The sequence below is a fragment of the Actinia tenebrosa genome, unplaced genomic scaffold, assembly GCF_029948245.1.
Source record: "Actinia tenebrosa isolate PJP-AT-01 unplaced genomic scaffold, QUT_ActTen_1.0 PGA_scaffold1__47_contigs__length_23844297, whole genome shotgun sequence".
Lineage (NCBI taxonomy): Eukaryota > Metazoa > Cnidaria > Anthozoa > Actiniaria > Actiniidae > Actinia > Actinia tenebrosa.
The window spans coordinates 12,781,937-12,794,014 of record NW_028292578.1 but is presented as its reverse complement, the minus strand read 5'-3'; the positions used below and the strand labels follow the sequence as shown (position 1 = coordinate 12,794,014).

General features: G+C 39.7%; 1 protein-coding gene across 1 annotated transcript; it reads left to right on the top strand.

The window, feature by feature from the left end:
- The first annotated feature begins 7,568 nt into the window (after positions 1-7,568).
- On the top strand, positions 7,569-11,023 carry LOC148909892 (uncharacterized). Its single transcript, XM_089033122.1, has 2 exons — positions 7,569-8,178; positions 8,314-11,023. Exons 1-2 carry the CDS (start codon positions 7,574-7,576, stop codon positions 9,857-9,859), a joined length of 2,151 nt encoding a protein of 716 aa, XP_088889248.1. The 5' UTR covers positions 7,569-7,573; the 3' UTR covers positions 9,860-11,023.
- Positions 11,024-12,078: the final 1,055 nt, after the last annotated feature.

Below are 12,078 nucleotides of genomic sequence, written 5' to 3'. Positions count from 1 at the left end.
GGTTTCGAACCAGGACACGGTCTCCTGCTTGAAGCTCCGTGTAGTTAAGTCGACGATCATAGTAATCTTTGCTCCTCTCGTTACACTTTGCTACATGCTTCCGGGCTATGTCGTATGCTGATTGCATCGTTGACTTCCATTGTTTAACGAATTCTCTTTGGGGGAGAGATGCACCTTCAACCTCTCTACCGATGATTAGGTCGATAGGTAATCTTGGCGTTCGGCCATAGAGCAAATAGAACGGCGAAAAACCTGTACTAGCATGTGGGGTACAATTATAGGCGTGGACAACTTTGTTAACGGAATCCTTCCACTTGCTTTTCTTGTCCTCTGGCAAGGTCCGCAGCATTCCCAGCAACGTTTGGTTGAAACGCTCTGTTTGTCCATTTCCTTGTGGATGGTATGGTGTAGTCCTGGCGTGTTTGATACCGCTTAACTTTTCCAGTTGCGAGAAGAGGTGGTTTTCGAATTCTTTCCCCTGGTCATGAAGAATTTTCGCTGGAAACCCAAAGCGTGGGATGAGATCGTTAAAGATTTTGTCAGCGACAGTCCTGGCAGACTTATTCTTTGTGGAGTACGCTTGAGCAAATCTTGTAAAGTGGTCAACGACGACTAATATGTACTCGAAGCCGCCGGCGCTCTTCTCCAGGTGAACAAAGTCAACAGAAATAAGTTCGAAGGGCGACGATGACGTCAGGTGTTGCATCGGGGCACGAGTCGGAAGTTGAGGACGACGCTGTTTGAGGCAGTGACATACCTTAGTGACGAAATGAGTTATGTCATCTTGCATCCCGGGCCAAAAGAACCGTTCCCTTGCCAGGCAAATCACTCGGTCTGCACCCAGATGACCCATTTCTTGGTGGAGTTCTTTGTAGACTAAAGAGCGCTTACAGTGAGGCAGGACCAGTTGATTATAATTTGTTGTTCGTCGACGTAACAGACCGTCGTCGCTCACCTCCAGCTTCGTCCATTCTCTCAGTAAAGCTCTTGTCGACCGCGATTCAGTCATTAACTTACGACGTGATGGGCGTCGTCCCACACGTTTCAGCTCCAAGACTCTGCTAATGGAGAGATCACTTTGTTGTGCCATCTTCAAGTCGCTAATTGTTATTCGGCTGCCATCAACATCTATCAATGATGGCTGATCCATGACATCAACCCGGTTTGTAACTGAAGCTATCCACGTGGTGTCTCCAGTTCCTAATGCTGTTACTCCAACAAGAGTTGCGTTGACTTCGTCACGTGATGTGGTGTTATTATAGCACGTGTCGAGTTGTCCCATGTCCATTGGCATTCGGCTTAAGGTATCAGCGACGGTGTTCGAACTTCCAGGGTGGTATTTTATGGTGAAATTAAAGTCCGTAAGCTCCCCGATCCAGCGGTGACCTGTAGCATTCAGTTTTGCAGTAGTCTGGACATAGGTCAGAGGGTTGTTATCTGTGTATACAGTAAACTTGGGTGCGTAATATAAGTAATCTCGAAAATGTTCACACACCGCCCACTTTAACGCCAAAAATTCGAGTTTTCCTGAGTGCATGTGATAGTTGGATTCCGCGGGTGTTAGAGTACGTGATGCGAAACCAATCGGTTTCAATTTACCGTCCTGCTCCTGGTATAATGCAGCTCCCAGACCATCTTTGGACGCATCTGTAAACAAGACGAAAGGGATGTTCCAGTCTGGGTAACTAAGGACCTGTGGTGACGTTAAAGAGTCAATAAGGCTGTTGAGAGCCTGTTGGTGTCGTTCTTCCCATTTAACTACAGTCGATGAGGCTGTACGGTCCTTTGTCTGTTTTGGCCCCTGCAAAAGCTCAAATAAACATTTCGCAGTTTGTGAGAAGTTAGGTATGTATTGCCGGTGATAACCTAACAGTCCTAACAGTTTTCTCACATCGGACACGGATGTTGGTTGACTCTTCTTTAGTGCGAGTACGGCTTTGATGTGAGTAGGATCAGGTCGATGCCCGTCCGCCGACACGATTCGACCGAGACACGTCACCTCTCTTTTGAACATTCTACACTTCCTAGGCTTTAGTTTCACGCCATGTTCGCGGAGACGGCGCAAAACGAGGCGAATATGCTCCACATGTTCCTCAAATGAGCTGCTAAAAACGATAACATCGTCAATATAGGGGATACAGATTTCATCCCTGAGTCCCGTTAAACAATGTTCCATAAATCTTTGATACTCGGCTGGGGCGTTTTTCAGGCCAAATGGGATTCGAACCCATTCGTACAAGCCCCAGGGGCTAACAAAAGCCGTAAGATGTCTTGACTCTTCTGAAATAAAGCCCTGGTGGTAAGCTTTTCCTTGGTCTAGCATGCTGAACCACTGGTTACCACCTAAGCTTTCCAGGATTTCTTGTACGCGTGGAAGTGGATGTCGATCTGAAAAAGTTTTCTTATTAAGCTCACGAAAGTCTACGCATAAGCGAAGATCACCGTCCTTCTTTCTGACGCAAACTACTGGCGAAGAAAATGATGACCTGGATTGACGAATCCATCCCTTATTTAACAAATCCTCAATATAGTTTTTGACTTCTGCGTACAATGGTCTTGGGATCCTAGAATATCCTCGATTCACTGGGTCGTTAGCCGTCAGGTGAAGATTCATTTGCAACTCTGGTATGCAGCCGATGTCTGCATCTTCTTTGGAAAATGATTCCTCCTCTTCAATTAGCATTTTTGTAGCTAACGTTTTTTGTTCTTCCGTGAGATCTCCGAGATCAATCTCCGATAGTGGGCCAGTTAAGATAGCTTGCTCGTCACAATTTGATTTCAAGATGTCCGACACTGAACTAGATTTAGCTGAACTGTTGTCCGCTCTAATACCATTAACACCGGACCGACGTACATTTTTCTCTTCTGCGAGTTTAACTTCAACGGGCGTTACCGAGCGTACAAGGTGTAGTTTGCCTAGTACAGTTCTGCTTTTCAGGAAGATATCATGTTTAGAGTTATTCTTTACTTCAACTTCTACTCGACAAGACTTCCCGCGTTTTAAGCTCACGATAGTCTCATTAATTTCAAGACCGGAATGGATTGTCCCGTCCACTTCCGGTTCAAACAAAGCTGGTGCATTGACATCAAGACTTCCGGTATTTGCACGACAGGTTACAAGTACTGTTTGATTCATCGGAATAATAATATCTTGTTTAACAGTTTTCAGGTTACACAGTTCCGTTTGGCTAGTAGATTGTATAAAGTCAATAAGTCCCGCAACATTTTTACTTGCATTTCCAATGAATGAAGAAGATAACACAGAATTCAAGATATTTACATCAGTTCCATTTTGACTAACAAAGTTATTAACGACTTCTTCGATTATATTAAATCCAATGATAGGCAAATCAAGAGGTTTTTGTGATACCAGAAATGGTGTAGCTACATGGCAGGAATCGTTCGAATCATTCAGTTCAAAATCAATCTCTACCCATCCCACAAATGGAAATTGGGTTCCGTTAGCGGCTTTTAAGTCTAGTTTTGAATCACCAATAAGTTCTGACAATGGACGTATTTCTGCTGTCGGATAATTGGTTATCACAAAATCTTTTGACACTACAGACACTTGGGCACCAGTATCCCACAGTGCGTTACAAGGTACATTATTCAAAGAGCAAGAAATTGTGCACTTACTTCCAACCAGTTTAATCAGTGATGTCCGTTGCTTTGGTGTTAGATGACTGACGAATATTCCACTTTCCCACTCGGCGTCTTCTTCATTACTCGCTATCGTAGAATATTGGGACACGTCAATATCTGCTACTCCCTGTCCCTCGGTGGCAGCAGATGTCCGTTTCCCTGGTTACGCTGTTTACATCCACGAGCCAAATGGTCGCTCGAACCACATTTGAAGCAATGGTTACATTGGCTGATGTTTCTTTGTTCGCAATCCTTACATGTTTTTCTTCTTCTTTGATGTTCTTTCGCTGGCTTATCATTGTTAGGCGACGCACTAGATTTTGACTGTTCTTGGACCTTGGCATTTAACTCGGCTATTTGCGCCTGCAACGCTTCAAGAGTTGACATAACCTTTGACATTTCTCTGGCTGATTTTTGGCTGTTGTCATTTATTGAAGACACAGTTACTTTGTTTCCCGTGCGACTTGTGTTGAACTTTAGTTGCCTCTCTCCCTCCACGGAAACTATTTTATTGAGTGTCTCCATGAGTTCCTCGTCGCTGGATTCGCCAGTTTTAAGAACAAATCTGAATTTGTTGCGAACAGTCTCGTCACGCAAGCCAATTTCAAGTGCATGAGTAAACAGAGATTGTACCAAAGTTGCATCGTATTTCAGTGAGTCGTCAGCTTTAGATGCGAAGATTATTCTTTCCCTCAGTGAAAGCGCTCGTAGCAGAAAGTCTTGTGGGCTTTCTTTTGTGTCTTGTACTAGATTTGTTAACTCCTGGTATAGTTCCGTTGACGATTTCTCCCGGTAGTGTACCCTGATGATCTGACGAAGCTTTTGTAATGTGATCTCTGTCATCATTTCTAAATAGTCTTTCAGCTTCGAATTCGGGCTTATTGCTCGAATGACTGCATCGACTATCTCGTTTTCCTTATGTCCCCTCATTAAAGCATTGTCTATTTGTCGCATTAGTCCAACAAACGATACTCTGTCCTTACTGTCCCCTCCAATCGTTCCGGCTATTTTAAAATCTCTCCTCAGGTTTAAATTGAGTAATTCTCTCATGGCATTGTTTACACTATCCTGAGTCATTGGCGTTGACGCATTAGCAACGTTGGAATTGGTGATTTCCTTCGCGCTGTCTCCAGCTGCTAGTGGCGTTTCTTTAGATACAGAATTGGTGTTTTCCTTCACGCTGTCTTCAGCTGCTAGTGGTGTTTCTTTAGATACAGACTGCTCATTTTGAATCTCAGCATGTGTATTTGATTCCTGAGTACTGCTCGCTGCAACATCCACGTTACTCACGTTTTCGGACACGATCCCCCACACATCGTTTAGGAATTTTTGCAGGTCGTCCCCTTCAAATTCCTCGGTGCCCAACTCGAATCGTTCCCTCAGCTTCTTAACTTTATATCGGCGACTCGGTTGGCCGCTGATATCCACTTTAAGAAACTCCCCAAGCGTTGCGAGTTGATCCGCGTTCAGTGTGTATAGCTTCTCCTCGATCTTAAGCTCTAATTCCTCCATAGTGAATGTGTCCGATGATCAATCCTTATATAAATGGTTTCCAATACGTCTGAGCCCCCAAAAATATGTTAGCACCTCCAAAACGTACACAGATACTAACAAATTATAGAATCTTCTTGTCTCCTTTAATCGTACTTTTTTTGGTTCTTTTTGAGTCTACACGTGTCTACATGTATATAATATCTCATTACCATTTACGTCATTTTCACCACGTGACACAGGTAATGGATAGATGGTCAGATAGGGCGGATCCAGGGGGGCAAAGGGGGGATGAACTTAAGCAGGAAAAAAAAATGAAGAATTTGATGCTTTTTTATCGTTTTCCGTTGTGTTGACGGAAGAAACTCAATTAGCCCCCCCCCCCCCCCAAATTGTGGCTGGATCCGCCCTTGATTAAGATAGGTGGATGGATGGGTTGGTGGATGGGATAGGTGGATTAGTTGTTGGTTGGGATAGCCGTGGGATTGATGCACATTTTACTCACTATCTCTCGCTTTTGTAATACATTTAATATGTCAAGTTCACTCAAGGTCACAATGTGGAGATTGAATACATTTGCTCTTATTAAATAATAAACTCGCCACTCAAAATAACTCACCTCTCTTCTCCTAGCCATGGACGCCCGAGATTAGATGCTGATCCACGTGATTACCAGAATTTAGCTTCCAAGACCTTGTGTCACACTTCCGTCACGCAACAACCTCAAGAAAACAAATCAGACGTAATTTTCGCATATGTGTCATACGAGGTGATGACAGACGATAGAGGATCTGACAAGGATGTCTTCATGCTGCATGACGCACCAGCAACTGCTACGTCTTGTAGAACAGAATATAAGGAGAAGTCAGCAGAGTTAACGAAGGTTCGTTCAGTTGATGATGATGAACAAGAGTTTGGTGCCACCAACTTGATTGACAGCTCATTTCAAACTCAAACAGATGAATCAAGGGATACCTCCGGTTCAAATTTATCAGATATCGAAGCGAGCAATGAGGTGAATCAGCCAATCAAGGAGGACGCCATGCAGGAGAATGGAAGCGAGGTGGGTTTCTCTGTTGATGTCAAAGATGACGAACACAAAGCTGTGGCTGTTCCAGTTAAGCTGACCAAAAGCAGGATTGTTGTTGCTGCAGGAGTGGTTGGTCTTGGTGGATACCTCTGCTGGCGTCTCTTCAAGAGATAAAGAAATAATATTCATTTGTTTTCTTTATTTTTTGCTTTCCACTTTCTTTTTCTGTTTCTTTTTTTTTTTTTTTTTTTTTTTTTGTGGTAATTTGTTTTCCTTTTTCGCTTTTTGTTTTCCTTTTTGTTTGTTTTCTAGTGTTGTTTCGCTTTTGTTATACCTGGTTTTTTTTATTTCTTTCGTTTGTTTGTTTATTTGTTTTGCTTTTTCGTTTGTTTTTTTTTTTTTTTGTTTTAATCTTGGTTTGTTTTTAGTGTTGTTTCGCTTTTGTTACATTTTAAACATCTTCTTTAATCTTTTTTTATTTTTTCATCTTTTTGCAAATCTTGACTTGACAATTTGTTCCTTGACAAAACCTTAATGATCTTACTTTTTTTAAAATTAGCGGTCTGATGACTTTATAGTACACCTTAATTTCCTCTTTATTCTAGTTGAAAATGAAGCCTATTCCTTCAAATTTTGAAACCAATTTTCTTACTGACAATTTGGAAATAATTTAATCTTGTAATATAAGCTGTTGAACACTAAAATTTGAAATAAAGTTGTTGTGTAAAAATATATTCTCGTATTGATGGTTACACATGTTTTCATTCAGTTCTTTACAAGTAGCTTAAAAGAATCACCAATTTAATATAAAAACAAAAATTTTACAGTCCAGTAGACGCGTGACCGTTAACTGCAAAGGGCCTATTGTCCAAGATGTTACAAAATGGTCCCTATCATTAAAAGCTCACCGTTCGTCTTCCTTCGATGCAAAGGCACGGCTACCTTTCAAGATTGCGCAGCGAACTGTGAAAGGGACTATTTGCAAAAATTAAACATCTATCGAACTTAGAAATTTTTTCATCACCGTGCTAAGGATCGGACCATGAGATGATAAAATATGTCACGGTTCACAGTAGAGAGCATACCATATATCCGAGAAAAACTTTGTAAGAAACGAAAATGCACAAATGTGCACATTTCAGTAAGTTAAGTAGACTTCAGGAGGCTTCAGTAGGTCTAGACCGTAGACCTACAAAACTTTGTACTAATTTGTACAATTTTGTAAGTCAACTTTTTCACGTATACATTGTATACGCTCCACCGTAGCAGATATACAGTCCTTTGACTAAACGTTGTCGTTTGATCGGCTTCATCCCTACGCGCCTAGACTGAAAAGAATCATGGGGATAATTAATTCACAGTTACTAGCTGCCGCATATGTTATCTAATTTAATCGACAGTGACAATGACATGGCGTGCAGACGTCTTTACTGTCGCTCTGTATTTTTGCTCAATTTTATTGCTCTATGGCTTATCTTTTCATATGAATATGGAACTAATGGATTCAACGAAGTCTTATCTAGCAATAATTTGTCCTTTGGTGGAGATTCCGTGAAGATTGAAGTAAGAAATTTCCATTCTTGTTCGTGGAACCACAAACGCCTAATAATTCGTATAGCACGTGGGAAAGGTTACTTCTCTTCTCGAATTAAGTACCATTCAAATTCTGTCTCTGGATTCTATCTAATTCGTCTATTTATCAGTGGAGATATATGTTTAAATCCTGGTCCTGATAAATGTCAGACTTGTGGTCGAACCATCGCTAAAAACCACCGAGTTCTGAGTTGTGATATTTGCAACCGTTCACACCATATCAAGTGTCAAGCATTTACTCCTAAGGATTTTCTGAGGCTGAAAAATAGCTCTGAAGGCAATTGGACCTGTCCAACATGTATCTCTGATGTTTTACCCTTCATTGATAATCCTTTTAACGATAGTTTCAATGATAATCAGAGTGAAGACAAGAACAACAAGTCCTTTAATGGCCAGGAAGCCGGAGAAGATTCTATCGAATGGTATGAATCTAATGTCAACAATTATTATAAATACAACTTGAAACTGGCTCATATTAATATCAATGGACTGTTGAATAAACTGGACGAAGTCAAAGTCATTCTCAACCGTAAATTATTTGATGTATTCTTTATTAGTGAGACTAAAATCGACAAGACCGTATCAGATTCCAAACTCAAACATCCTGGTTATCGCTTATTGCGACGAGACCGTAAAAAAGGTGGTGGTGGTTTATTGGCATACGTACGTGACGATTTGGTCGCTTACAGAAGACATAAAATCGAACCTGATGATTTGGAGTGCATGTGCTTGGATTTAAAGGACTCTACCAACTCTCGATTTATTGTGCTTGCCTGTTACAGATCCCCAGGTAAATGCAAAATATCTGACTTTATCCAATCTTTATCTACGACTGCTGAGGAGATTTTTAGATTACGAAATGAGATTCTTATAGTGGGAGACTTAAATATGGACATGTATGAAAACGAGCTGGATGGAAGAAAACCTAATAAAACACTGGTTGAGTTCTGCAGAAAGTTTTGCTTTGTTAACCAAATATCCGAACCGACTCGAGTTACTGAAAAATCCAAAACATTGATTGACGTCATTTTGTCTAGTCATGCTGAGCGCTATGCAACTAGTGGCACCTTACCTCTCGGAATCAGTGACCATGACCTTATTTATATTATCAGAAAATGCAAATTACCGAGACCTAAACCTCGCACTATTGAATATCGCAGCTTCAAGAACTTTAAAGAAGAGGATTTTATTTCTGCTCTGCAAAACGTTCCTTGGCATACTGCGTTTAGTTACGACGATGCTGATGAAATCTGGGATCATTGGTCAAAACTTTATAAAGACATACTGGATTTACACGCTCCCTTAAAGAAGAAGCAAATAAGATCTGACCAATTACCATGGATAACGCCTGAAATATCGCGTGAGATATCTCGTCGCAATCGTCTTTTTAAACAACACAAGAAAAATCCAACAGTCAACTCCTGGGAGTTGTATCGTAAACAACGGAATAAAGTTAGATCTCTCAAACGTAAAGAAACAAAGGCCTTTTGTTATAAAGCCTCAAATAATATAAAGAATCCTGGTGAGTTTTGGAAGAAGATGAGACCCTTGATGCCCAACAGTAAATCTTCTGGTTCAAACAAAATTCAACTGATTGTAAATAACGCCTTATTATCTGATTCTAAACTTGTAGCTGAAACCTTGAATGATTATTTCATTAATGCTGCTGGTTCATATGATTCTACCTCGAACGATTTTTCTGATCACCCAAGCATACGTCGTATTGGAATGAAGAACTGTGATCTCAACTTTGATTTTCACATGGTAGATGAACCGTATATAAAGGATATTTTGGATAAACTTAACCCCAAAAAGTCAGTTGGTATTGACAAGATATCTCCTAAAGTCCTCAAGTTCTCGTCAACAATTTTATCTTGCGAAATTACACGTCTCATCAATTGTTTCATTTGCAGTCAGTCATGTCCTCTGGAATGGAAATCTAGTAATGTGACACCGATTCATAAAAGATCGGACGAAACTGATAAAACTATCGTCCAATTTCCATTTTATCGACCATTTCCAAAATCTACGAGAAAGTTTTATATGATCAGATATATACTGCTATTTCTCCTCATTTTTCTAACAACTTGTCTGGATTTTTAAAGGGACATTCCTGTCGTACAGCTCTAATTAAAATAATTGATGATTGGCGTGCAAGTTTAGATGATAGGAAAGGAATTGTTACCATAGCAGTAGATCTCAGCAAAGCCTTTGATTCCATCAACCATAATTTGCTTATTGCAAAGCTTAAAGCCTACGGCTTTAACACAGATGCAATTCTTCTTATGAAAGCCTATCTCCTTGGTCGCCGCCAAAGAGTTCGGGTTGACAACGTATTTTTTGAGTGGCAACCAATAACAGCTGGAGTACCTCAAGGATCCTTACTTGGACCGCTTCTGTTCAACATCTTTGTGAATGACTTGAATGACTTCATCTCTACAGTATCTCTACGTATGTATGCTGATGACACTACTGAATACTATGCTGACTACTCTCCTATGGTACTAAACTATACTATCAACAAGGAACTTAACTCCATCAAGGAGTGGGTTACTAGTAACCATCTGTCAATCAACACTGTAAAGACTCAAGCTCTCGTCATCGGAACGAACACTTACAAGTACAATCTTCTATTGGGTGATAATCCTGTGAAAATCAAGGACTCTTTAAAGATACTTGGCGTTACCATTGACTCAAAATTAACTTTTGAGGAACATTTAAATGTCCAGCTTAATGAGGCTTATGCTAAGACAAACGCTTTACGTAGAATAAGACGTTTAGTTCCAGCGCATGTTATGATTCAATTATATAGGGCTTTTATTTTGCCTCGTCTTGAGTATTGTAGCCCTGTGCTGGTGGGAATATCTAAGTCACTCTCAAAAAAATTAGAAGAAGCCAATTATTATATTCTTAGAACTTTATTAGGCCTATCTAAATCTAATTCTTATGACAGCATTCTTAAATCAATTAATATGCGTACCGTAGAACATAGGAGATATTTCCAAGTTTTAGTCTTACTTTTTAAATGCATCAAAGGGAATGGCCCTAGATATATTAATGACTTTTTCAAATTTCGTACAGTTAAGTATAATTTAAGAGGCTCTGGTACTAAACTTGAGCAATATTCATTTAACAGTAAATGGCGTCTTAATTCTTTTGTATCCATAGCTAGTCATCTTTGGAACAATTTACCATCTAATGCGAGAAATGCTGTTAACGTAAATAGCTTTAAGAATATCATACGTAAATTAGACTTCATACCTTTTATATATCGTTAGATAAATTTTTATTTATCATATATTGGATATATATATATATATATATATATTTTTTTCTTATTTCCTTTATTAACTTCCCATTGTAAATAGATATTTATCATTTCATATTTCATATTTATTGCATATATACATATATATATTATATTTTATATCACTTTAATTTAGGTTATTTCTTAATAGATTAGTGCACGTGCGCATTTTAAACGAGTATGTGAAATGCTCCTAGGCGTTATGTGGATAAATAAACTATTATTATTATTATTATTATTATTATTATCTAACACGTCTTGAGCTCGCTGTTTTCGATCCCATTTATTTGTTGAAACCATGCCTCGAGCATACGGCGAAGATTTAAACTGGCGAGCAGTTTGGATGACGCATGTTCTGGGTAATTTACCCGATATCGTTTTCGGTCTAGGCGCGTAGGGATGATCCGATCAACGACAACGTTTAGTCAAAAGACTGTAAATGTCTCAAAACAAAGTTAATAGAAAGGAATGGTTAGGAAACCTATTGTTATCAGGTCTTTGTTCGCTTTTGATGTTGAACCGGTCTTGACCGTGCACAATGTTTGATTTATGCTCATCCGAAATTGCAAAATAAGTAAAGATAAACTTTGTCTATGGGATTGTTGTAAGAAATATTCAAATATCTCTTACAAATCTTTGAGTATTTTGAACTAGCAGTCAAAAGAAAGATTTTTGTCTGTTAACTCAGCCATTGCCAACAATGGTAAAACAAAGGATTGTGCAGGGTCACGCTTGAAAAAATTGAACAAAGACCTATAACAAAAGTGTTTCCTAACCATCGTAACTATGCTCAAAATATGTCGACCACAATGGCATGGGCTTTGCCGCTCAAGAACCGTACTGCGCACTCGATCATCACTAGTCACAGGCAGCCCAAACAAGGTTCCTGTGTATGGTTTATAAGGGAATGTATGGGAGTTATGATAAAGTTACGAAAATAAAATGTTTCACTCAACAATTTGCTTCAAAACTTGTTGCAGTCGTTGCTTTTGCTTTGTTCAGTCTTCTGGCGAAG